Consider the following 27,461-nt stretch of genomic DNA (forward strand, 5'->3'; position numbering starts at 1 on the left):
CTTTCTTCCAGGCGTTTGAGATATGCCTGGGAAGAAAACAAAAAACTCCTACCCTCGTGGAGCTTCCATCCAGGCAGGGAAAGAAAGGATACGCATTAGGCATAATACATCAAGCACATAGTATATTGGAAGATAACTGCTGTGGGGAAAAAATGGAGCAGGTTAAGGAGGAACCAAAGTTTGGATTTTACAAAGTTTGGAGTTACAATTTTAAATAGGGTGGTAGGGGTGGGCCTCATTTAAAAGATGACATTGAGCAAAGAAATGGCGGAGGTTGAGACAGGAGGTCGTATAACTTGGGGAAAAGACATTCCGGGCAGAGGGTACAGCATTTCAAGTAAAGGGCAAGAATAGACCCAAACCTGGGCGGAGAGGCCAGAGTGGAGGGAGGAAGGGAGGGTGTGTGTGTGTGTGTGAGATAATGTAAGTACTGGAGGCTACTGTAATTAACTCCTTGACCTTGATTCCCTGTCAAGAGCCAACAGTGCCACTCACCTAAAACACTTTGTCGTCTCTCTACAGATCAATATAAAGACGCAATTACCGGAGTGCAAAGACTGTTTTAAAAAGCAAAGGAAACATCTCACTTTTAACTGCTGATCCAACTTCCAAGTGCTTGGACAATTCACGTCTAGGAGACAAGACCATGTGGTCTGCCCCTACCTCACGGTTTGTGAAACAGAGTAAACGTACTAGTTAGCGACGGTCAGAAACAGTCCTGAAGACAATCCTTTTCATTCCTGGCAGTGAGGCTGCTTTCAGGGAATCCCGGTACATCACATGAGTTTTTACTTCCACAGCTTACCTACAACTAAATTCTGTTAGACTCCTTTCCCTCATGGAAAAGCCAGGTTGAACCACGAATGAAGTGAATAGTTACCATGCACGTACACAAAATACTTGGGTTCGTCTGGAGAGTCTAATGGTCCTTAAACCGATTTTTCAGAAAGGCACTCTTCTTTGTTAAATGGCTTTCTTCTGTGAAAACGCATGGCTTTGGCTATTTCAGCTGCAGAATGTCAAGAACGGAATAATCAAGCATTAGGTTACAAAGTTGGGAAGTTAATACAGCAGCACAGAGTATTTGTATTAGCGCCTTAAGTAGATAAATTAAATTGAAATGTGTCTCTTGAGCAGTCATTGAACAAGCAAGATGAGAAATAAATTAAGCCTCACGGAGGCCTTTATGGATTCTAACAACTGTGTCTGCCAACACACGGATCCTTTTCACTGTCGATTCAACACGTTCTGCAGACCTTGGGCCTGCAATTATTTCATTTCCTTTCTTGGGAATGTAATTTCCACTTACTTTTGGAGAATAAAAGGCAGACAAAAGGAAGAAGGAGTTGCAGTATTTTCTGATTAAGATTATCTGTGGAAAATGGTAAAGGGAAAAAAAAATCTATACACACACAGTGAAGCATCTCTCGGAAACCAACTTGTCTCCGCCAAATTGCTTTTGTGTCTGGATATTGGTTCCAGTGTAGCCCGATTGCTGACGTCCAATTAGATGTTAAACAAATCTAACAGGAAAGATGAAGGATGAATATAGATCATCTTTCTGTCAGGGCTGCTTGAGTGACTGCAGTCAAAAGCAGCACGTGACTGCAGGAGGAAGTGTGCCTTGAAGCACAATGGAATTAGATAAAACTGTAAGTCAGCAAAGGAGGCCATTCATTCCAAAAGAGGGAGGAAAAAAAGTTAATAGTACCAATGAGAAATGCAAGAATGGAAGAAAATACCAGTTGGCAAAAATAGATCTAAATTGAATTTCGACTTCATTTGTCCAGGTTTCACCTTTTAAACTAAGACAGGTAGAGGCACAAAGAAGGGTTCTTTCTCTCCCGACAGAACAGGAAATCAGAGGTTTAATTAACCGTGATTACAATTACCATCGGCTGATCTGATTTGTCTCACCTCTTCCTTTTCTTCAGGCAACAAACCCCCTGACATTCTGGCAAGGGAACTAAAGCAAAACTAGACTAATTTCAAAAAAGAGCCCGCCATTGTTATAAAACAAACTGATCCTCCACTAGTTCTGCCGGAAACACATTCAATAGCAGGATTAACTCTGTGACAAAGTGTCACTTTCAAGCTAGTCTACAGAGATAAACCTTCACACGGTAGGTTTTTGTTCTCGGGACAGAGAAATATTAAGGCTCGCCTTTAAGTGAGGACCAGAAAATAAGGTACACTTCAAAGTATGTTTGAGGATCTAGTTCTTCTGAAAGATCTGGTATCTTCTTCAGCTCCTCAGGAACCATTAAGAGGGATGATGTAAGCATTTAATCTTGAAAGATGGATTGTCTTCTGATGCTGAATAATTATTACCCAAGCCAACCTTCATGCAGAAGAAGAACCTCATTACCAACCCAGTAGAGGGGCAGAAACTCCTTCACACATATCTGCTTTGGATGGGAATCAGACCTCAAAGCTAAGAGCCTGGAATCAAAAGCTGGCTCAGCAAAGGAAGGAAGGAAGGAAGGAAGGAAGGAAGGAAGAATACTTATTGGCTAGCCAAATCAAAACCTCTTCAAAGAGAAATAAAGCAGAGTAACCCACGAGTTAGTTATCCCAGATTCTTCCACACACCATTTAGTAAAGAGCATCATTACTTACTGAAACGTAACCTTGGAACGTGTGCCTCCTTCCAATTTACACGGCCCGTCACCCGGCTCAGGTGCTGGGCCGCACGGGCTGTTGAATTCTGCCTCCAGAGTTTTCTTGTTCAAGGCTGTTTTTGCTACACTGGATACAGAACCCAACACTGGCATGGATTTGGACTCTGAGGTGGCTAATATCCCAGTTGGACCTTAAAACCAAACACAGACCTCAAGTTTAATAATTCTGCGTGATGCTGATTATGGGACTGAAAAACAGATTAGCTGAAAATCCCTCCGCAAGTGAAAAGGCCAAGTTTTGCTACAATTTCAAGAGCGTGCTGGAAAATGTTCCTAGCAGAAATTTACTCTGCCTTGGGGGCACTACTCAGCGCACCGAGACCATGCTGAGAAATTGTGTAGACTTTTAAGAAACCACAAGCCCCCAGGCCATGGTTGCCTCACTGACCAGAGAGTCCTTAAAAATGCTGCAATTGTGAAAACTCTTTTCTTCTCCTAAGTATGGCTTTCTGACAGCCCTACTTGAACCATGTGGACTCTTAAGAGTTAATTCCTCCCCAAACTCAGCTCTGCATTTGAAACACAAAATGGAACAATGTCAAAAGGCTCTTTTGAAAAAGGCTCAGGAAGGCTTCTTGAGCATTAAACAGCTTTTATGAACATTTTCATTTTAATGTGATTGAGAAGTAAGTGGATTTATTTCCTGTTAATATGCAGACACAGGATTACAAAAACTAAGTGGCAAAGAGTTTGGCTGTTTACCTGTCAGACTTTTCTGCTCTTTGGGGCAGGTTTTAAAAAACCGCAACAGGCCTGACCACTGAAATTATTGGCATTATCAACCTAGAAATTCTGGTGTTGAAGCTAAGCTCCATTGTGACTCATTTTCTATCTTTTGAAAGATACTATCCCAGACCTTTTTTTTTTTTTTCAAAACAAGATTCTGGTATGTATTGACACTTCAAAAGGAATCCTTTTAAAACAAAGAGATTTTTACAAAATAAGTCACAAATGGACAAATAAAATTAGAACCTCTAAAAATGAAACCCGAGGACAACTTGGAAAAGTGCTAACCAAAAGAGGACAGAATTGGAGCCCTGGCTGGCGTAGCTCAGTGGATTGAATGTGGGCTGCGAACCAAAGTGTTGCAGGTTCGATTCCCAGCCAGGGTATATGCCTGGGTTGCAGGCCCTAACCCCCAGCAAGCACACATTGATGTTTCTCTCTCTCTCTCTCTTTCTCCCTCCCATCCCTCTCTAAGAATAAATAAATAAAATCTTAAAAAAAGAGAGATGAAAAAAAAGCTACACTTAAAAAAAAAAGAGGACAAAATTGGGATATGCCTTAAGAAATGTGAGACCATCCCCTAAAAAAGAAAGTGGTGCAAAGTGGGTGCAATCCAGAAACGCCAGCGAATCCCTCTTCGACATAAAGCTCTGGGATTCTGTTCTTTCATTTGTACACGAATGTGGCTGATTATGACAACAGTGTAACGCATCAACTGCAAAAATGAAGCCCTAATTTAAATGGCTCGGCCACTCCGCTGTGGCACCTGCTTCAGCCTCTCTCCGTGTGGGAGATACAGACCCGCTCAGGACTGGCTGCAAGCCTCAGCTCCCGAAGCACCAGCGTCTGTTCTTCCTCATTGATTCCGTCCGCAGCATCTGGGCGGACAACTTGGGGACACTGGGTATTCGGGTTGGAAAGGCCTTTCCCGCCCACCTGTGTTACGTGGAGATGCCTCATGCTGCACGGAGATGTGGGGGCAGACAGGGAAGGGCACAGAGATCAAGAAAGAAAGATCCTAAAAATATAAACATGAAGCTGACTTTAAGAATAGCTCCAGAGCAGCTCTGTTCTGCCCTTGGGTAACTGCCAACTGCAACACTGGACACTCCAGACAACCTGTCCTTGTGGGGAAAAGATGTGCTTCTGAACACACTACCGCCCACTGCGTGTTCCGCAGCTGAAGCCAGTTAAAAAGGGGAGTGGGTGAGCTGGGCTAGAGCTCTTCCTTTTCTTACAAACAAAAAGAAATATGGAAAAATGCATAATGTGTAAGATTATTATCATCGTTGCATCCTGCTTAAGCCGCCCAGTGTTTTCCAAGAGGCCCTTGCTGCTCTTTGAAATGTCAGTTTGCTCGGCCCCAAGTCTAGGTAAACAATGGGAGTATCAGTCAGGTCCGTAAGAAAAATTATAAAGAAAAATGTGCTTCACGGGCCTCTGGGGCAGATACCAACTAACCTGGGACCTGAGCTCTGCAAACCTCAGGCTGCCTCTGCTTCTCTTAGACGCCTCCTTTCTCTGCTCTGTGACCCCACATTTAGCCTTCCCATAAACCTTTGTGTGTGGTGGAAAAAACATCCCCGAGATTCAAGTGAACCTGAGGCTCAAATGTATCAAACTCATCGCTGTCATTTGTTCTCACCATGCAGCTGGCTGCATTAGCTTCCTAACCCACCCCTTCTGTCCTAGAATTTTCGCTTTCTCATTCCATGGCCTTTAGAAGGCTTATATGGTAAGTACCTCTTCCAGTTTGATGCTAGGAAAACATCCATACCATCTTTTTATAAAGGTACTTCTTTTACTAGATTATAGAGTTTGTAGGTTTGCTTCCCGCCCCCCCCTTTTTTTTTTGGTTTGGCTACTAGGGAGCTCAAAATAAAATTTCTGCTCAATTACAAGTTACTCTCCTCAGTATGTGTATCCTCTCTATCCTGCCATTACAAAGTTATCGTCTCTCTATCTAAATAGTGATTCTATTGAACAGATAGCTTATTCTAACATCCCTCAAATGATTTATTAAATGTCTGTATATTGATGGAATATGACCAATAAAATAAGAGTCTCACCATGCCCATAAAACATATCTCCACCTTCTCTTATACTTTGAATTATTCAAATTTCCATACTGACTAAAATGAAAATGTCCCCTGGTTTCTCCCACAGAAAAGTCACTCTGAAACAGTGAGTGCTTCATGTCTGACCGAGTTTATGCTGGAGGTAAGGATGCTTCTGCAGGAGCAAAAATGTCAGTGGCAAAATAAAACAGGTACATGGCCGAGCCCGACAGTGGCCTCCACAGAGACCTCACAATCAGCAGCGGCTATGTGAGTACATGGAGGATGAAACGCTGGAAAAACCACGCACTGGTTAAGTCGCCAGATGAATACTCATGACAGAGGTGGCTGAATGCTGGGAAACCAATCCTAAGGAAAAAGAACACTCTCATGGCACCCCTTAACTCTCCTGAGAGGTTGGGGAAGGGGGGTTCTGATGGGATAGTGACAGCAAAGCTTCCAGGCCAAACTGAAAACTGATTATTTTTTTTTAAGAAGAAAACAAAAGCTTCATCTTTTTATAATAAAGGTTTGGCTGGTGTGATGAGGCTTCTAGGTTAACTTGATTGTTTAAGTCCCTATGTGAAAACTACGGCATGATTACCAAACGCCCGATTCCTTAATATTCTAGCAACTTGAACCTGACGTGCACGCGGCGGCAGTGCAAGTGAAACCGTTACAATGGGCTACACGGACCGGACCTGACTCAACCGAGTCCAAACGATGCAGCCTATTGGTTGTAGTTGCGGATTAATTTTACTTTAGTTTTTCAAAGCCAGCCTCCCAGGCACAAGAAGAAAACCTCAGAAAGGTTTCTGCTAATTCCCACGATTAAGTGGATGGGGAAAAACGGACACACGAGGTTAGTGTGGGAACTGATTTTGACATCCAATCCACGCGTATCACGACACGAATACCAACGGTGAGTGCAAGACTTGCTCAGACGGTCACAGCTGGTGACAGAGCTGGAATTTCTCATTCGCAGGCAGAGACACTAAACTAGCTGGGTACGAAGAACTGAGATGATTTCTCTGCATGTGTAACTGATGTGTAATTTCTACTATTACTACTGAGGATCGTGTGTGTGCGGACTGTCTGCCAGGCACAGTGCCAAGCACTTCCCATACAGTGACCGACTTAATCCTTAGAATAATCTGATGGGGCAATGCTTTTAGTACCCTAACTTTACAGATGAAGAAACTGAGGCACAGAGAGGTAGGTACCTTGTGTAAGGGGAAGCAGCTAGTAAATGGCAGAGCCAGGATTCGAACTACAGTCTACTTCCAGAGCCTGTACTCCATGCTACATTGTTGCCAAATCCCATCCTGAATGTCTCTGCTTAATGCAAGGGCATCTTGCATTAAGCAAATCCAGATCTATAAAGGCCTGAGTGCCTACAAATAAACAAGTACACATGCCAATAAAAAAAAAATAACATCAGCATACTTATGAGACAGCCATAAATGCCTTTGACCATCCAATACTTCTCATTCACATTAAAAAAATTTAATCGTCATTTGAAAGGGTAACTTCAGGTTAAAAGGGGACTCAAAGGAAGAGGCTCCAGAGAGGAAGAGGAGAGCGCGGAGAAGTCAAACCAGCTTACTACTGCTGTCTGCTTCTGCCGTCACCTTCCTGCGGCGCAAAATCCTCTCTAACTCAGTCTCACTGCTTTCAGTGTGGTCAAGGGATTTTAAGCTTCTCGAGCTAGTGGATTTGTTAAGTGTCCCCTAAAGTGAAAACAAAACAAAAACAAAAAGGTTAATGGCTTAATACAATACACAAAAGAATATAAAAATCAAACCACCAAAACGTTACCAGAATTTGAATGGAATTAGAAAATAAAACGAACTTTACGTGTATGTACGTATCTCAAATGGGCGCGCTTCAACACTCAGTGGACCACTGAAGAAGATGCTGACGATGATGTAGTAAGATGCTGGCTCCCGTATCAAAAGACCAGGACAAGAACACCCGTGACGAGCTACCTGGACGAAGTTCAGGGGCGGGAAGGCACCTGCACCCCTGCACTTCGATGATTAAGACCGGATGTGTGCTGCTCCGCCGTGTGGAGAAGAGCACTGACGTGCTGAACTCACCTTAGGTGGTTATCTTCACGTGACAGCCACGCGCTACAGAGCCGAAACCCTCGGGGCACTGAGAAATGGGCAGCTGATTCTTCAGAGAGAATGACCTTGCCTGCACAACGGGTGACAGTGGTGTCGTGGCTGCCGAAGGAGGCACGTAAGGCTCTCCGTGGCCCGCCCGAAGATACGCTGCACTGAGCACAGTGCGGTTTCTTCGTGCAAGAGGAAAGGTGAGGCTCTGGCAGGGAGGCCAGGAAGGGCCCGGCACGGGAACTCCAGAATCCTAGCAATGGAGGCAGTGAACGTGCTATTCAGGGCCCAGGAGACGCCAAAGGGGACAAGAGATGCCGCAAGGCTGTGCTCCTGCTGAGACTGGTCCTGCCCCTCAAGGCGGCAGAGAAAGGCCCGGGCAGTGGCTCCCCGCCCTGGCGGCTCTAGGACGGGTGCCGTGGAGGGAGGGGTGTGGCTTCCCACCTCCGCGACCACGTGTCTGAGCAGAACACTAGCTGAGGGGCTTCTTATGTGCAAGGGCTTGGCAGTCCACCACCACGAGTGGTCCATTTTCTTTCATAAGAAACACACACCATTTCTTTGAAATAGTCTTCCTCACCTGTGCCACAGACTTGGGGAGAAGCAAAGCCAGGAGAAGCACAATATTTCGGTCAGAGCAAATCAGAACCCCACGCCTGGTACAACTTGCCCGACTTGGTATTAGAGTAAGAAGGCGGCTTTCGTGCACCGAGGCTGAGGACCAGGCCAGCCCGGGTCATTCCTGAGCTCAGCACAGGCCCGCCTTACTCCTGCACTGTGTTCCCTGCTAACTCCTTGAGGAGTCCGAGAATTCTAACTGGCTAAACATGATAACTCGTGTTTCTTCTTGAGCCTATAAAGCCAAAAGCTTTGTAAAATCAGGTGATTACAAATCTTCGGTGACACAGGCTACTGTGCTGTTTTATGCAGAAAGGTGCTTTCCCCTAACAGCACAGTTGCGGACCAGCAGCCTGCCACCGGGGAGGAACCTGCCTAACGAGGATGGGAGACTGCATCCTTTCCCTGCCAGGTGCCCGACCTAAACCGAGGCGCAAAGTGCTTACACGGGGCTCACAATGGAATCCAGCACACACCCGCTCCTCGTCCCCACCCCGAAGTACGTCTTTCTGCTCTTCCTTTACTGCACATGTTTATAAAATACACCCAAAGGAAAACTACTTTATATGTAACACTGTAACAGCTCATTGTATCATTTCCAAGTTACTGGGTTTATTTGACAGTTAACAAGCAGGTCCGTATCTACTCATCTAAGAGGTATAGAATAAGATAGGATAAACACTGGTAACACAGAACTAAAAACAATTTAGATTAATTTTTAAAAATGTATTAGAAAAACTATTGTCAAATCATTTGTTTATAATTTTTAAAAACTTACCAGCTGTATCACATGCAAACAGATCTTTTTAAAAGGTATGGCCATTTTTATTAAAACGACTCATGAAACTAGTACTACGTTGTTTAAATGTCAAGGACATTCTGTGTGATTCTCCCAATGGCTGGAGTCAATGAATATCTTTTATTGAAGAATTTCTCTTTCACGATATTCTCCATTTTTCATTTAGACAACAGTATTATTTTCCCAAATTCCTGACTGTAGTGAATGACCCTCTCCCTCCCAGGTTCAAATCCTTGAATCCCATAATTTTTCTCCACTCGCTGACTGATACAGTTAATTCAGCTAATTTATAAGTAAACTTTAAATATGGAGCCAATTATGAAAAGGAAGGTTTCTGCATGACTCTCAACCAAAATGACAAAGGAGCTCAGCTAATAAAATACTAAGATGATCTTAATCATCTATTTATATTATAACCATAGATTTTGAGAACCAGAAATTAACTTAGGGACCATGTGGTATATACAATTCCTTCACCTTACAGAGAAAAGGGCCTTGGGGCTTGACCTTGAACTTGGCTCTTCGAATTCCCAAACCAATATTCTATTCCTGTTTCAAACCACTTTGATCATTTAACAATACTAGTTTCCATGTTAGCTAAATGTTCATAAACACTGAGTAATCTAATTGTCAGTAGCAAAATTAGCTCTTTGACAATTTTTGGGTACTTTGAAAAAACTGAAGATGTTTGAGAAAGACCTGTAAGAGAATTTTTTTCAAACGCTACTTTTGTTTCTTTGATTTAGAGGCCACTGGATTTGAAAAGAGACTTTTAGATTAACCTGTATGGATTTAGTCTTCAGAAATTGCCATTTCCGCTCCGAGTGACTTCTAAATCACTGGGAAGACTCAAGAGGTTTCTGTCACCTCAAAATCCTTGTGTGACTACAAGGAATGAAGCATATATTTTTAAATTTACAATATACAGTTTTTTTTTTGATTAAGTGAAAATAGACTGGGAAAAAATTGGCTCGAAAGCTTTACAACTCAAAATACAGTGAAGTTTTCCTGGCCAGGGCCTTTTTCCTCTTCGGGCGCTAACTGCCAGCCCCAGGCCCAACCCCTGGGTCCCGGGTGTGCTTGCAGCTCAGGCCCCGCCTCCCTCACTTCAGCGGGCACCTCCCCACTGGGTCTGCCCCTGCTTTCTGCTCCGCAGTGGTGCTGACCAGGCTGCTTCCTGGCTTCTTGGCATCTCTGGGCACAGATGCTCACCTCCTAACCTGTGGGCTTTTCACGTGTATTTCTCACATGTCACAGCTGTGAGGCTGGTGTCTTTGCTGGGTACTAAATTTGAGGATCCTCACAGTCTGAGCCCCAGCAAAAGGCACTAATACAGCCCATGTGATAGGGGCTTCCTTCTTCTCTCTCTTACGAGACGTGGTACGGCTTCCTGGCACCAGGTGACGAGTGATGCACCCCCACAGAGGGACTTCTATGGGGGTGGCAGAGAGTTGCCATTTGGCAAAGAAGAGTAGGGGAGGACACTGTGAGTTCCTCTTAAAAAAAAAAGCCACTTAATGTAAAGAAATAATGTCATCAGAATAAATGTTATTCTGATGACAATGCCAGACAAGGCAGAGAAATCTAACGACAAATCCAGACACGGAGGACAGGGGCAATCTACAGGGGGGAAAAAAAGATGTTTTGTTTTGACAGTTTTTATAATTCATAAATTATTGCACAAAAATCTTTTTCAAAAATGTCTCTCCCTGAAGTGGCACCAGATGCTGGCGAACGGCATTACGCAGTGACTACGATCATCTTTCAGAGCAAGGCCACCTCAGGAAGCTCGCCGCCACCAGCATTCTGGGACGCGGCACGCCCTGGCCCGTCACATTTCACACAGGTCTGGTGCAGATGTCTGATTTTTCAAATCGACCTAATTTTTAAAAAGTCACACTTGGTATAGTTGACTCTTTCACTGTTGATCAGAACTACACTCTAGAACCTCATGATGCCCTGGGGGACATTTTCTTGAACAGGAATTAGCAATGTAACGCAGAGACAAAAAAAAAAGGGGGGGTGGGGGGTGGGGACTGTCATGGAGAGGTCTCCTTAACAGAACACTGGGTGACAAAACTGTCTCCTCAAAGAATCCCTTAGGTGATAGCCACACGGTTTTCCAATGGTTTTACTTGACCCTGTAGGCAGACCAGTACTGCTAGCCACTGCTATACCTCTCTCGCGCTAATTTCACTCGCCAAAAACTAAAGCTAACTAATTAAGCCATTCTGAGTTAAGTGTACTGTTTCGTGCTTGATGAAAATAATTCTGTTTACTGCAATTATGGGGATGTCTACATGCAACGCGCAATTAGCGCAGTAACAACAAACACAGGAGCACTAGTCCCGAACCCCGCCCCCGCCCCCGGATCTGCTGACTTACTGTGCATAATGACTGCTGTTGAGGCTCTAACGGGATCGGAGAACAGAGCACTAAGTATCTGAAACATTTCCTAAGTGAGGCGTTCGTCTCTGACAGCAACTGTTGGACAGGGCAGTGCTCATTTACTCAGTGGGCAAAAGCTCATTACGATGGAAGGGCGAATACAGCTGGAGGTGGGCATTAGAGGTGTTCTCCAATGGACAGGAATAGCTTTCAGAAAGCAAAACTAGTAATGTTGAAGAAGGGGACTTTTTATTTTATTCTCCAATTTACCATCAAATCTTATAAACTGTGAGAAAAAGCAGACTGACCCTGTTGGGAACATATTTGGGCAGGGGCTCAGATTTACGTTCAGGAGCCAAGAATTCCACTCTCACGCCCCAAAGGTAAGCACCGTTCATGTAAGGGACTCTGCTCTATTTCCGGTATTAACAAGCATGGACCAGCTCCTCGCATCTGGCCAGACATTTTACCTTCAAGCTGTGATGCCAGGACTGGAGGGTAAGAACAAGAAACCATGATTTTGGTGAGAGTGGAACCATTCTTTCAGAATAGAGACAGCAGAGTACCTTAATAACACGCCTGATGGGAAGGCCATAATTCAATCAAACAAACTATCAAAAGAAACGAGGCAACTGGACGTGGAAATAAAACATATCAAACCAATCATTCATAGCAGTCCACTTCAAAAACATCCTCCTTTCATTTTCCCATTAAGTGAATAATAAACTGAGTTCTATTCTTACCAGTATTCCTTTTAATTCATTCACTGCGCTTTCAGAGCCTTTGGAAGATTCTGGCTACAATTAAAAAAAAAAAACAATTGACTGAGTAATTCACTTTTAATATACTCCACAAACATTTCACAAGACAAAGTGTTTACAGCTTATCTTCACTATTTCTTCGAATTAGGTCTATGTCCTACTGTTAGGAAAAAATATTAGACAGGGTTAGTACTCCCTAGGGGCAGTTAAATAGAAAATTAGCAGCAATATTCCAAGCAAAAGGACTCAAGCCGCCATATTCTAAATACCATTGTGTTTCTTATTTGTCATCACCCATAGAAAAAAACTGGTTAGCACCAGATTTCGAAGGCTTGATGTCGAATTATTTCGAATTTTTGACGCTAAGCTTCTGCACTCACAGGGCGGGGCTCCCGCCGGCAAGTGAGGGCGAGGGAGGCTGCAGAGCAGAAGGCAAGCGGCAGGCAGAAAACCTCTCTCGGCTCCACGAGCTCCCGGCGAAAGCCGGGCCCAGAGAACGGGCACGCCCCGTTTCAGGAATTCCACAACAGGACCGGGTCGGGAGAACGGGCTTACAGGAGCACCTTAGCATCCCTGGCTACCAGACGGCGAAAGGCCTCAGAGGGTGTGTGGCCCACGGGGAGAGTAACACCTCGAGGAAGAGTGCACGTGAGTCGGCGTTTTGATTACAAGCCCAGTTCTCTTCTGGCTACACCATGAATGAGACAATCCGAAACGAAGTTCTGGGTGATATTTACTGGCCCCGGAACACCTCATAGTGTCTCTGGATTCCTCAGGTAATTTAATGGATGGAAAATTTAGCATGAGGACCTCATGAAAAAGACCAAAAAAAGACCTCTGATCTCCCTGGTACTTCTTCATTTCACAAAGGATAGAGAGGAAGGGAAGTCTGCAAGACAGGGAAAGGGCCCCCAAGGCTCTTTAGTGCCGAGAAAAAAGCTAAGGTTAATTCCTCTCTCATCAAGAAATTGGAGGGGGGGGGGCGGTGATTCATAGCAACCTATAATTTTTTCCTCTCCGAAGATAATAAAGAATAAGATCCCCTTCCAATTTTTTAAAAAGGACAATAACAGGGAAGTGAGAAAGAGACAGAGGGAGGGGGAAGGAGAGAGAGGTTTGCTGCTCGTGGACAAATCAGACTAAGGCGTTCAACTTTCTCAGCCTAGGTTTTCTCTGAAGTATACACACCATCTGTGCCCACCTAAAGCTCTCACACACTAATCTGAACCACACCAGCACTGCCAACAGCAGCGAGGAATCTTGCAAATTCGCAGTGAACTTAGTATTCTCAAGGCAGGCTTGACTTCTGCAGGGCACAAGCTGTGACTTTTGAATGAAGGATGTGGCTGAAGGCATGCTCCAAAGCGCCGCCATGCCATGCACGCCGCCACCTCTGGCTGCAGAAGGCGCTGCAGCCCAGGCCGCGGGCTCTCGCACTCGGGACACGCCAGGAAAGCCCCGAGGTCACTGCGGGGAGAAGTCTGTACCCCGGCACGCAGTGACTGCTCGTTTGAAAGGTGACTGACCGGGTCATTCGGCACTACCTCTCCACAGATTAATGATTACCAGCAAAAAACCCGCTCGTCCACTGATCCTGGTGCGGGTGTCTTCGAGGTTTTGAATGGACATTAAATAATGTGTAACTGTTGGAAGAGTACATACGGAACATTGATTACTTAGGATTTAAGAAGTTTTCAACATTTTTTTTCTTTCTAAACTAATTTTGCTTCTTAATTACACTGCTTAGTCACACTGTTTTCTTTAGTAATGGCACAGTTTTGCTGCTTCTCTCCAACAGAGTTGTGACACGAAAGTCCTAAGAATGTGTTCTTTTCCAAGGTTCCACTTGGACCCTGCATCTTAAAGCGTTTTCACACTGTATTCTGTTTGATGGGGACAAGGACCCAGTGAGTCTGGCAGCGCAGGTGCTGTTCCCGCTGGGGGAGAACCAGCCCGGGCAGTGGGGAGAATGGGAGGCCCCAACTCCAGGGACGGCACCCGGCACTCAGTCCCCAGACACCAGCCCTGAGACGGCTGTGCCCCAGGCTGTGCCGCACGCACGGGCTCCACCCTCAGCCTCTCTTCCGGCTCTAGGTTCGGCCTGACTTCTGCGTTCGCCCCCACCCCCAACTTAGAAAACTGCTTTCACGAGCACGAGGTGGAATTACTCTTCGTGGTTGTTGGCGGAAGCTTTCCTTCACTAGGTGTCAATCTACATTGCAGCTGAGTACTCCTGCCACCCTTCCAACCCCCACCCCTGCACCCCCGACAGCCCACGCAGTGCCCGTTCCTGCCTGGCCTGGCAGTCTTGCCTGCCTGTGACAAAGGGGCAACTTTCAAGGCCCGGCAGAATTTGTACTGAACGGTTTTGACACTTGGGGACATGGAGCAGCTGGAGAGGGGCATCTCTGAGAGTAAAAAAGAAACAAAGTTTGTTTTAAAAGTAGAAGAAAGAGAACCGATCTGTTGATCCCTTACTAAAGTGAAAAAAGAAAACTATTTTTCAAGAAAAATGTCAAAATATCTATTACTAGGTCTCCTGAAATGCAACAAGACATACACAGGGAAAGAAGAAGTACTGAACTAGACTCTGTGATTCGATAGATCCTGTGCTCACTGGGGTCTTAAAGTTGATGATCTTATTTATACATATGTATAAATACATGTGTGTGTGTGTGTGTGTGTGTGTATGTGTATTTCTTTTTCCTTTCCCCTGCACAAAATTTTCTCCTTGAAGTGACCTGGAAAAAGTTTGTGAAATCAAGTGAAAATGATCACATACATGTAATGATTTCTCAAAAGCTGTCTTAGGTCTGTTCTGGCATTATTATGTGACTCCTTACTCCCAGGCCCCCTGCCCCCTGCCCCCCACCAAAAGACACAGACAAAAATAGAAGCCTCAGGAAGGCAAGAATTTGTGTCTCTCCTGTTTCCTGCTTTATCCTCAGTCCCTAAAATAGTACTTGGCACATAGTAGGTACTCAATAAATATTTGTTAAATTCTACAAAACCACCAGTCAGTAATTAAAGAAAAGAAACCATGTAGCAATCGTGATTTGTTGGGTATACCAGTTCCCATCAGTGTCTCGGTCAGGCTGATGCCAGCCAGCACCTGTGACAGCAGGACCTGGTTTCCATGGTGATTTAGGCCCACTGTGGGCCAAGTAGAGTCCCCCCTGAAACATGCCTATGGAAATAAAGGTTTTTTAGGGCACATTAGCCTTATCCTAAGATTTGACAGTCAGTCCTGATAGAGCTTGCGTCACACTTCGAAACTTCCCATTTGAAAACAGAAACACCAAGGAAGAGAACAAGCACTCAGTGATTCCGTACCTGCGCCTTGGGTCTAGCTGTCTGGCTGACGGGCCTGAGATGAACTCCCTTTTTAATTCTATCCATCATCTCTTCAACTGCTTGCCTCTTCAGATCGGTGACCTCTTCAGCTGTTCAAAGAACATACACACAAATCAGCACACGCCATAAGAGAACAGTTACTTCCTATTCGTGGTGACTTCAAAAGATTTCACTATGTAATTAACCACAGTCATTTTTCAGACAAAGTCACAAAATACCAACGATTTAAGGTTAATAGCGACCAGGTAGCAACATATTTTTCATAAAAACCTTTTAATAAATAATCTGTTTTGAAAAAGGTTTATAAATTTTAAGGTCTAATTTAGAGCCTGGAAATCAATACTGGCTCGTCTATGTTAAACAATCAAAGTGGATTTTGTCCCCTTTGTCAGCAGAATGAATTTATGCAGGTTTTCAAAAACCCAACTTGGGCCTGGCCAGGTAGCTCAGTTGGTTAGAGCGTCGTCCCAATATGCCCAGGTTGTGGGTTCAATCCCCGGTCAGGGCACATACAAGGAGCAACCAATGAATGCATGGATGGGTGGAATAACAAGTCGATACTGTTCTCTATCTCTCTAGAATCAATTTAAAAATAAATAAATAAAATTAAAAAATAAAAATGTAACTTTGTAACTAGCCCCAAATAATCATTCATATTTATCTGAAAAGTATTTTATAAGTTATAGTACATCATATGTCAAAGAAATCAGCCCAAAGAAGGAATAACTACCAAAAAGTCCACTAGAAAATAAAAGATCAAAAAAGATTCTTTTACTTATTGAAAGAAATTCAGACAAAAGACAAGCAGCAAATGGGTAAAATCCGTGTTTAAACTCCATCTTTGTTTAGGAAGCACGTGGGAAGGAAACATTTAAGTAAACCCTTTTCAAGTCTTTTAAAATTGTCCATGTTAAAAAGAAAACATACATCCAAAGATGACTGTCATGAAGTAATTTAAGTTTGATTTAAAAATTTCAACTGTCTATTGTCTACCCTGTGGGCTATGTTGCTGCAAAAACAATGAAGCTGTTGAAATATGTATCAGTCAGAAGAATGCAACTGTGCTGAGCGTCACCCTGTGGTTCAGAGCATGGGGATTTGTCTCTTTTGCAGAACAGCTTGACCGAAAGCAGTGAGTCATTTTTGAAGACGTATCACTGTTAACGCAGTTCTGGATCTTGTGTTTACGCCCATGTAACTCACTGCAGCCGATGTATTTCAGTGTAAACGTCCCATAACGACCTTCCCATTAGCATCCTCAGTAAGACCCCACACGATGAGGCACACTGCGGCCACTCAACCAGTCTCTACCTACTGACAGGCTCGTAACGTTCTGGCTTTAAATGGCTGTGGATATTTTCATTATTTGAGCAGAAATAACTAAGCCCCAAAAGGATGACTTCTAAGTGGAGGAATCACAACTACATCCCCAAGCTAACTGTTGAAACGGCAGGCTTTGCCCGGAGGTGGCCTACAAGATGGCTCCCTTTTCTGCTACATGGCCGGCACCCACTGACCCTGGGTAGTTAATCCGCTAATACCCGTGCCCAGGGGACCCGCTCAGAGAGGCCCACACGGCGCCATCCGCCCGCCTCTGCAAGCACCACCGCGATGGGGCCCCTGCGACACTCACTGCACAGCCTGGGCTTTCTCACTCAGTCCCGACTTCGAATGGGTTCTGCCACCCTCACAAGCCATTGAAAAGCTGGGAATTAAAATATCCAGACAGCACTTTTCATGCCCAGAAGTCAAAGAAAGAAAAAAAACAAAGAAGTACTTTTTGCCAGGCAACATGGGAAAAATGGCAGCAAAGTCAGAAAATAAAAAGAACAAAACTGTGGGTCTATCCCCTATGTGCCACTAAGTAGCATTTTCCTGGGCAGCTTCTGCTGATGGCCCACAAACATCAACATGGGGACAGACAAAATTACTACGGACAGAAATTCATTCATTCATTTGCTTACTCCTTCCCTTACTAAATACCTGAGTACTTAAATAATTCACTACACAGTGCTTTTGCCACCCTATTCCAAACCAAAGGAGATAAAGTCTAAACCTGTCATATAAGCACCTGGTCTGGGTATGGAATTTCTTCCTGGGAATTTAAAATCTTCCAAAAACACCCCATCTGGTGTTCAAAAACGCTGCCATCTTGAGAGAGACTTGGGAAGAGCTGCATAGCAACAGGAACGGAGCCCACAGAGAAGCGCTCCAAGGAATGGCTGAGACCCCATTAAATGCACCACACAAAACTACTTAAGGCGGACAGATGGAGAATTATGGTCCCCACCATTCAAATCTGCTGCAGCGTCTAACATAGCAGGAATTTAAAGTAGTTTCTTTTTTATTTTTGCCTGCCAGAATCACAGTGACAACTCAGAGAAGTGCCACTATCAGTCCTGTGTACAGATTTTAACCAGCCTTTAATTTCTTAGTCTTTTTCCGATGTAAAGGCTTAATTGGCCATAAGGGAAAGAAATCACTCTTATCAGATTCCCTACTCGGGCACCACAGAGGGCAACACGAGCTTAGAGCTCCACCAGCTCTCTCTCTCACCGACCCTGTTTTAGAACCAGCAAAAAGCAATCTATATGGACTTCTAAACTATTAAGTAGTTCTAACAAATCTGCAAGGGTCGCCCACGGAGCGCTCATGGCATGTTTTGTAAGTCTTTCTGCCATTGTGCAGCTGGTAATTGTCTCACAAAGGCATGTGATCAGGAGGACAATAGAAATATGCAGGATGCTGGAGATTAAAGAGAAGGGGCAAATGAAGACAGCAGGTCTGACGGTACTGGACTGCCGCAGGAGAACCAAATGAAATGTGCTTGGAGTTCATGCTGCAAGGTCAGTCTTGGATCAGAAAGCTACATGTTATTAATTGAGGCTTAAATTTTAAGATCTACTTGAAAAATAAGTTAATTCCTTAAAAAAAAAAAGGAAAGAAAAAGACCCACAGACAAAACCATCACCTTGCCACTCAGTAAAACCTTTTGTTTTTACCTAAAAGAAGCTGAAATGAATGTTGAATGCCACAGGATTACTTTTCCCTTTCACTAACATTTTTAAAGAGGTGTGAAAAAAATCTTATGCCACTATGATATACAAAATCTCTAAAGAATACATCATGGTCAAATAAGTCTGAATTTGACCTAAGGTCACAGAGTTAAAGAAATTTTCTTAACTACAAGCTCACAAGAGCCTGATAAATGAGGACACCCACCTTTCAAAGGATGGTTAGGACCTTGTCTATTTTTTTTTTTTAGCTAACATTTGAGTATTTTCTTTAAAAAAAAAAAAAAAGATTTAATTTATTTAGTTTTAGAGAGGGGAAAGAAAGGAAAGAGAGAGGGAGAGAAACATCAATGTATAGTCACCTCTACCTGGCGCATAACCCAGGCATGTGCCCTGACTGGGAATCAAACTGGCGACCCTTTGGTTCACAGGCCAGAGCTCAGTCTACTGAGCCACACCAGCCAGGGCACATTTTGGGTATTTTCTATGTGTTAAGTATTATCCTAAATGCTTTATATGTTTACTGTTAATTCTCACAACAGCCCTATAAAACAGAAACTACTATTACCCCCATTCTACAGACTGGTAAACTGGGGTAAGACAATATCAACAAATTAATGACCTAAATATATAAAATCTCAGAACATGTCCAATAACTGCATACTTAACAAAATTAGTCACTAACTTCCAAGTCTGTAATGATTTCTTATACTTAAAACTAAAACTACTATAATATTCCACAGGTATTCCCTACAATCAAGTTTTTTAAGAAACAGTATCTACCAAATAAGTTTCTCCATTCATCAGCTCTGAAAGGCATACCAACTGGATAGTGACACTGTAAGACGCTAACGTAAGAAACTGATGTGATGGCAAGGCTGCTCCCTGTGTTTTAAATGCAAGTTCCAAAGTGTCACAGAGGAGCCCAGTGTTTGATGCTACGCATTCATTCATCATGCATTTAATCACTGTTGATACATTCATTCAGCAACTATTTTGTAGTGTGAACTATTAACAAGGCATGATCAATAACAGCCTCGCCAGACAGACAGAGGCTCCAGCCATAGGGTGGCTATGGTGCACATCATTTAAGGCGGTATGAATTTAGAAGCGCCCCAGTTTAAAATCTCATGAGCAACTTCTGTGTCAGTCACTCAGGTCCCCAAAGTGCAATGCAACAGCTCGAAGAGAAGGGTGAAAACACATTTCATGAATTGTAAATGAAACATCATTTCCGCAAGGAAAAGTATGGTTCCTAACACTAGGGGACAGTAAGTTCTAGAATACTTCTTTTCAATTTAAGGGTGCTGTCCAGGTTGACAGCTAATAATGGACTTACTTACAAGGGGAAATCATTGTGTTCTGACTGCCCTCCTGACCCTCCCAGACTTGGCAACTGTCCCCAAACCCGATCAACACAAACAAAATTTTAATTCAGTGTCAGGAAAGGTGTGTAGCCAGGAACCCGGGAGCAGGACTATCCTGCAAATCAACAGAGGCAGGACTTTTTCTGAATCCTGCAACGCCCGGCGAAAAGCAAGATTTGCCTTTCAGTGACATCCCTGGGCGGAGAGCAGTGTACTACATCGCAGTATCAGGCACAGAAAGTGAATTCACACACGTGAAATCAAACAGCTTTCGTTTGTGATGGTTGGGAGGTTCTTGCTAAGAAAGAAAAGACTAGATCCAAACCTGGATTCATTCCATATGCATGAAGACTGCGGGAAGCTGCAGAGAGGAGTAAACCCTCCAGAGACGTGGAAACAACTAGAACATCAGAGCAGGAACCAGGAAGTGGGGGTTGCAGGGGTGGGGGTGGGGGGGCGGCATTAAATCTTGACAGCAACAAGATCTGAAGCAAAATGCTAGAGCAACACAAAGTGACGTGGCATTCATTTTGGATTATTAATACTAATACTAATAAATAAAAGGGAGAGGCAGAAGAGCCTAGAACCTACACTGGAGAGCTGGAATTAGAAGAGCACCCCGCCTGAGAAAGCTCTGACTAGAAGGACGGAAGGGGGCAACTCTGGAACGAGGAGTGGCAGCAGCAAGTGCGGAGCGGGCCAGTGGAAACGGCCCGGCCACAGATGGGAGGGGGGTAATGAGATGAGGCTGACGGGAAAGCAGAGAACCGTCTACGAGCAGACTCTGACAGAGTCTGGATTCCATTCTGATGCGGGGAGAAGCACCGAACAAAGGACAACGGGAGGGGACCCGTGACACTGCCAGTGACAGGAAAAGGCTGGACTGCAGCAGCGACACCTGCGGGCTGGAAAAGGGGACTGAGAAGCTCACACTGGTCTGGTTCTGAGCCAGGCGCATCCACCGTACTGTGTAACAGACAGGCGCTGAGCAGACACTGAGGAGTCTAGTTCGGGTTCTACAGTTCTCGGCACAGAGGCCGAGATCCGGCCCCGGCATTCAAACTTCTGCTCTCACCGTGGCTACTCGCCAAACTGCCCAAAGCGCTGGGAACTGACTCTGCCTCCAGTTGCCCAGGGCCCCTGCTCCACAGGCAAGCCCTCCTCCTTCCATTCCCTTCTGGTCTTCAGCACCTCCCTCTCCAGCGAATCGCAGACTCCTGTACATCCGACCTCACCGAATAGTTCCTGAATTCCTCCTCTTCTTCCCACCTCTACCACAGCCGCCCTGGCGGGAGCCACCATGAACAGAGCATCCATCTGAGTGACTGCAGCGGTCTTCCCTCATCCCCTCGCTCCTTCACGTTTGCTCTTTCCCCTCTCCCTGCAGCAGGTGTGAGTTAAAAAAAATCTTATCAAGCTGCACCCCTACCTACCACCTGTACTGCCCTCAGGATAAATTTCCAAGGCTCGACCACAGACTCCCGAATGCAGCTCTCGCCTACCCATCAGACCTCTTCCCTTGCACCCCATATGCTAGTAACTCCAACTTTCTTTCAGTTCCCTAATATGCCGAACCCCTGCCCCACTTTGGACCTCTGAATCTGCTGCCTCTGTGTGTGAATTCCTTTTATCCTCAACACCTTCACCCCAACTTTCTAAACCCACAGTGACTCAGCGTAAGCATAGCTGACACCAGCAGCCCACCTCAAAACTGCCTTAGAAACTTGTGTGCCTCCTCCACAGCTCTGATCAGAAAGTAGATTGAAATCATTGTACATTTAATTGGATAATTAGTTTTCTTCCTGTCTCCCCCACTCAAATGCAAATTCTGTGTCTTGCATCGCAGGGTGCAGCGACGAGGAGTACATATGAAGTGCTTGATAAAAGTCTCGGTCCACCGCTATCAAGTCTGCAAAGCCTTTCCCCAAGTCCCTCACTGGGAATCACCGCCTCTCCTTCCTTTGTGCCCCACAGCGCCTGTGCACCTTAATCACGTGTCTCACCCAGCACACTTCGCCTCACAGTGACGTGTGTGCATGCTGATCTGCTCTAGCCAGCGATTTCCCAGCGGCGTGCCGCAGAATTTTAGCGATTCGTCTGTGTGCCGTGAGATGAGACAGGTTGGAAAGTGCTGCTCTTGATAACGAGATACACGAAGGCAATGACTGTTACCTGGTTCGCTCCGGTAGCTGTCAAGTTCACATCTCCCCCACCCCGACAGTCTGTCCATAGTCACTGAGGTCGACAACTTTGTGTGCTGTTAGAAAACTGTACACCGTCAACCACTGAAAATGAAGCAAGGGCGGGGGTGAGAATTACTTGTTTCTGGTTGAGCTGCCTTCTCTTTCTTAGCACCGCTGCCGCTGGGGTGGGACCGCTTCCGGATCATGGACATGAGGGATCTTTGGGAGAGAGAGAGGGTTGACAGATTATTGGAGGCCTTGTGATCCAAGAAATAACATGTACAGATTCTCAAGAACCCGGAAATACCCAACTCTCAGGTGCATGAATGCACAGGCAGAACTTACGTAGCCTCCTTTCCACTTTTTAAAAATTAGCAAGTTTCTCATCACTTCAAGGACCTGAAAGGTGTCTCATCACCTTCTGTGTGCAGCCAAACTCATTGAAAGACTGCTACAATTACTAATACGATACACAGACATTTACAAAGTAAAATACATGAAGGAAAATCTCAATATCCATATCTAAAATTCAAAAATGTTCTCTAGGTAACATGTTTGAGGGAGAGGGAAGGATGAAAGAATTAGGAGGGATTTTCAGAAAATAGTCTGTTTGTGAAATACAGGCATGAAATACCCTGGATCTGAGTGACCCAGACAACATACTTAAGAGAGAAAATATATATTTAGAGTACTGTCTCTCTGGCACATGGTTTTAAAATCTGCATAAAATGTAAATCATGATAAATGTGACACTAAAATTTTAAAACCTACATTTTAAAACCTATATTAAAAGACACCATAAAGGATAAAAAGAAAATCCACAAACCAATGAAAAAAGTAGATAACAGAGAAATGGACAAAACTCTTATAACTCCATAAAAAAATTCCAAATCGCCAATACACATACCAAAAAGGTCCTCAACTTCATTCGTTGTTAGAAAACACAAGTGAAGCCCACACTGATCTGTCGCTACACACTCACAAAGTAGGTAAGAAATTTTAAGTCTGACAATAGCAAGTGTCGGCAGGTTTGTGGAATAACAGCAATTCTCAAACTACAGATGGCGTGTGAATTGAATTGACAGAACCACTTCAGAAAACTGGTCTCATCTAGTGGAGCTGAAGACACCCACCTCCTCGGAGCCAATGAGTCCACTTCTGTATTTCTCACAGAAATACAAGCACCAGGGCACCAGGTACATGTACAAGAATGCTCATGCACACACACACAGACAACAGCCTGGTGTGGCCAGAGGGAAGGGGGGCGAGTGGGGGTTGGATAGAGGTGGGCAAGGACGGGGGAGGGGGGAATGGGGACATCTGTAATAGTATCAACAATACAAATAAAGTTGAAAAAAAAAAAAAAGAATGTTCATGTAGAATTTCTGTAGTTTGCCTGAGCTGGTAATAACTCAAATGTCTATCAGTACCCACAATGGATAAACACATTTGGGGACATTTATCAAATGAATTATGTATCAATGAATAGGCATGAACTTCAGCCACACGAAATAACAGAGGTGACTCTTATGTAGGATATGTAAATGTGTGTGTGTGTACATTTCTACACGTATCCCATCATTCACCGAAAAAAGTTTACCGGAAACAAATGAATCAATGATTCTCGAACTCTTCCAACTGCATTACTCATCTGTTCTGTGCGGTGAGCTGGATTTGACGGGAAGAGAGTCCCCGGGGACACAAGCCGGGGAGCCAGCAACGGAAAACAAGTGGGACACTCGGGGGACGGCAAGGGCACCGTGTCGCCTCTAGGAAAGGGGGCGACGGGAGGCAGAGTCACACGTGCTCTGACGACCGAACAACTCCGTGTTTCTAGATGACTGCAATGTTTAAAATTTTGTTCTTTACTTCTCTTAAAATTCCCAGACCCACTGAGCAATGTCCCACGAAGCACAGCGGGAAGAAAGCAGTATGCCCTGCCCTACCCCGGGAAATCTCCGGGGCTCGGCAACTGGGAAGCAACCCATCTCGGGGCTCCTGGCTTCATCGAGTTCGTCTTCCTTGGGCTCGCAGGGGCCCACACGGAGTTAAATTATTTTCACAGAAGTCAGGATCCTAGTTTACACAGGATTTTTAAATAAGGACATTTTATTCCAGGAGCTGGGAGGAATGAAATAACGCAAACTTTATTTGCTCATTTTTTCCCATTCTGTCAACAGGAGGCAGGAGCGGTCGAGGTCTGCCTGCTAACATTCCAGGGTAGGGTGGGGTCTGGGCAGGGTTCTCACTGATTAGAGGCCTCGCCTTCCCCCTCACAGCGCCCTGTAATGACCATACCTCCAGTTCTGAGGGGAGATTTTGAGACTGTGTATTATTGTACACGAAGATCACGAAGCAGGAAGGTATTTGTGCTGCTCAGAATACTTGTACAAACTCACATAAATGAAGTAAGAATACTTGGTCACCACTGTAAACCACCTGAGTGGAGAAAGAGCTAGCTTTAAATGTTCCAAATCGAAGTCTAAGTTGGAGAATAGCATGGTACTCAGAGGAAAACGTGGGTGATATCAGGAAAAAAACATCTGTCAAGGTGGCGCTCAGGCCGCCCAGAGAACAGATAGGGCGGGTTTCACAGGACGCACGAGGAGACCAGAGCGAGGTGTCTGGCACCGATGATCCAAACCGCCGTCTAAAATCACCACACTCTGCAGACACTTCAACTGAATGTGTAAGAGCTTCAAGCAAGCGCCCTCCAAAGATGAAACAGTTCAATGGAACATATTCACCTTGAAATTCTGTAAGAAGTGTTCCTCATGCCCACTGTGATGTTTAATTTTATGAGTCAACTTGACTGGGTCATAGGGTACTCAGCTGTATGTGCAAACATTATTCTGGGTTCTGAACCCAGAATATGCTGAGGATTCAGAATTCAAACATTATTCTGAGGATTCTGAGTGAGATTGACATTTAAGTTGGTGGTCTTGGTAAAGCTGACCACCCTCCCTAAACTGGGTGGGCCTTGTCCAATCAGCTGAAGTCCTAAGAAAGAATGCCCCCTTCCTGAGCGCCTTGAAAGTAGGGCATCTGTGTTCTCCTGCTTTCAGACCCAGACGGAAACCCTGCCTCTTCCCGGGCCTTGTGCCCGCTGACCTCCAGACCAAAACCAGACCACAGGCTCTGCTTGGTCTCCAGCTCGCTCACTCGCCCTGAAGACCCCGGGGCCTTGTCTGTGTCCATAATAATAATGCGAACCAACTCTTTACAATAAGACTCTTTTCATGTACATGTATATGTACATGTATATTATATATGTATATATGTACACACACCCTTCCCCATTGGTTCTGTCTCTCTTGAGAACTCCAACGGATACACTAACGCAACCTGCCCTTTCCCAAGAGCCCCACCATCCCAGGACCTGTCTGGATTTCACTCCCGCCAGCACAATGACCAAGCTACGCCTTCTTCCCCTCTGTCCTGTCTCCCCCGGCCCCTCAGTCAATGGGCAGGAAGACGAGAGGAAATCAATAAAGCCACTTAAAGTTGTCACAGGCCCTAGGCTCCCCCCCCACCACTTTCATTTCTACCCCATGACCCACATCAGGGTAGAGCCAACAGCTCAGGAACAAGGTTGGAAAACCTTATCAGTGGACTCAAAGTCCACTGAAAATTAATACGCATGCAAATATAGTCGTCTGACAAGCACATTCTCCTTACCAGGAAAAAGAAAAAAATCTCTTTCTACTGAGAAATTATATCTTATATTGTTTAAATCCATCTTAAAATAAAAATCATTCATGTTATTCAATGAATTTTCTTTAAAGGACTTTATATAAAAGAATTCATGCTTTAGACATATGGTCTGAATCCTGCATTCTTTTCTCAACTGTAAAGGGCTCTTTGGAAAACCAGTCTATTTAGGTTATATTTTAATTTGAAGGGCTCTTAAGATTTCTGAGACTGAAAATTAAAGGCCAACAGCACGACTATAATCGCTTTTTAATAGTTTTCCCTCCTCATAGACAGGAGTGACCTTTCTTATCAGCTCAAAACTCCAGACCTTGGAGAAAGATCAAAGTGATGAATTTCCTATTTTAAATGTCAAATTCAGAACTTCTCCATCTCCTACAGATTTAGCAACCCAGGAGAGAAAGAATTTAAAATACCTGAAATTCTTTCAATTGACTCTTGGATCGATCCCGTGTAAAAATTATTTTGCTTTAACTACTTCAATGGCTTAAAGTAGATTGTCATACCCTACCAGTAAGGAAAACTAATGAGTTTTTTTTTTTTAAAAGGCAAAGTCCCATTTTCATAGCCATGTGGGGGGAGTGTGCTACACATTCTATTCAGACGGATCAGCAAAGGTACCAGGTTCGAATTAATGGCTTCTCTGTGTGAAAGGATTAAACAAATCACATGAGTTAATGAAAGGTAAAAATCTAGCGAATTTTTAAATTCCACCTGCTCAAGAATAAATTACACAGCAGCAGCTCAGATCGTGACACGAGGAAGCAAGGTGTCACCGCAGTGCGTAGACTGTCTTATGTAATTCTGCCTGGTGCCATGAAGAACCACAATGGAGGCAAAATCTGACTACATCTCCTGGGTGTAGACTGTGCTTAATTCAGGCGCCCAGTACCACTACATCACCAGGAATGGTCTCCTGTCACAGGAATTTAATTTCTTCTTCTGTAGGATGGCTCCTCTCTCAGCATCATTAAAGGTTTAGACAGGAAGATAGGTACAAAAAAATAATTCGTACTTTTAGTTGACTAGTTTATAACAATAAGTTGTTACATTTTTGTTTAGTACTTTTATTTTTTAAATCACTGAGGAAACTAGAGGTTTTCAAATTCAGATTAGCGAGAGAAAAGGGTGAAAACATTCTGGAGAAGCTCAAAAATTGTCGGTGTTCCAGTTTAAAGGAAATCCCAACGTCATCGACTGCAACTTAAAACTGAAGTATCCAAACCAGCTGTGTCTAGCTCCCCGTGGTTCGGGACATCCCCATGGAATCGGAACCTCTCCGACAGAACACTGTCAGTCTCGTCAGGGGTTTTTAAGACTCTTCCTATATGTATTACAAAAAGGGACAAAATGTATTGGTCTTTACAAAATGTACAAAAAATACATTGGTCTTTAGAAAATTCTCTTAGAGAAGCACCAGCTGGTATCTTTCACACTTCTGACCATTCTCTAACGTGCACTCTAAGCCAGCATAAACAAACAAACAAACAAGCCCATGAACACCAAGTTCAGGTTCACTGACAAGGAAGTACCCTGATGCAGGGCGGTCTTCCCGGCCGGGCGCACTCACCGGATGGGATTGGGAGGAGGGGGCAGTGGCGGTGGAGGAGGAGGCGGTGGGGGCACGGAGTTCTCGGACTGGTTCACCCGTTTCTGGAGCTCGTCCACTGCACAGAGAACGCACG

General features: G+C 44.4%; 1 protein-coding gene across 3 annotated transcripts in view; it reads right to left on the reverse strand.

Moving 5' to 3' along the window:
• Nucleotides 1-27,461, reverse strand: part of SHTN1 (shootin 1) — a 95,464-nt gene that overhangs the window by 13,666 nt on the left and 54,337 nt on the right. Inside the window, exons 11-16 of one of the 3 annotated variants that reach the window (XM_045854553.1) lie at nucleotides 27,347-27,443; nucleotides 22,202-22,284; nucleotides 15,481-15,590; nucleotides 12,130-12,183; nucleotides 7,071-7,194; nucleotides 2,620-2,812 (exon numbers count right to left, since the gene is read on the reverse strand). In XM_045854553.1, coding sequence (XP_045710509.1) covers nucleotides 2,620-2,812; nucleotides 7,071-7,194; nucleotides 12,130-12,183; nucleotides 15,481-15,590; nucleotides 22,202-22,284; nucleotides 27,347-27,443 — 661 coding nt within the window. Of the gene's footprint in view, nucleotides 1-2,619; nucleotides 2,813-7,070; nucleotides 7,195-11,613; nucleotides 11,878-12,129; nucleotides 12,184-15,480; nucleotides 15,591-22,201; nucleotides 22,285-27,346; nucleotides 27,444-27,461 lie in introns of those variants that run through there. The other 2 variants (XM_045854554.1, XM_045854555.1) reach the window with 2 other exon arrangements.

Source organism: Phyllostomus hastatus, unplaced genomic scaffold (genome assembly GCF_019186645.2).
Source record: "Phyllostomus hastatus isolate PE091 unplaced genomic scaffold, TTU_PhHast_1.1 phas_scaffold_1066, whole genome shotgun sequence".
NCBI lineage: Eukaryota > Metazoa > Chordata > Mammalia > Chiroptera > Phyllostomidae > Phyllostomus > Phyllostomus hastatus.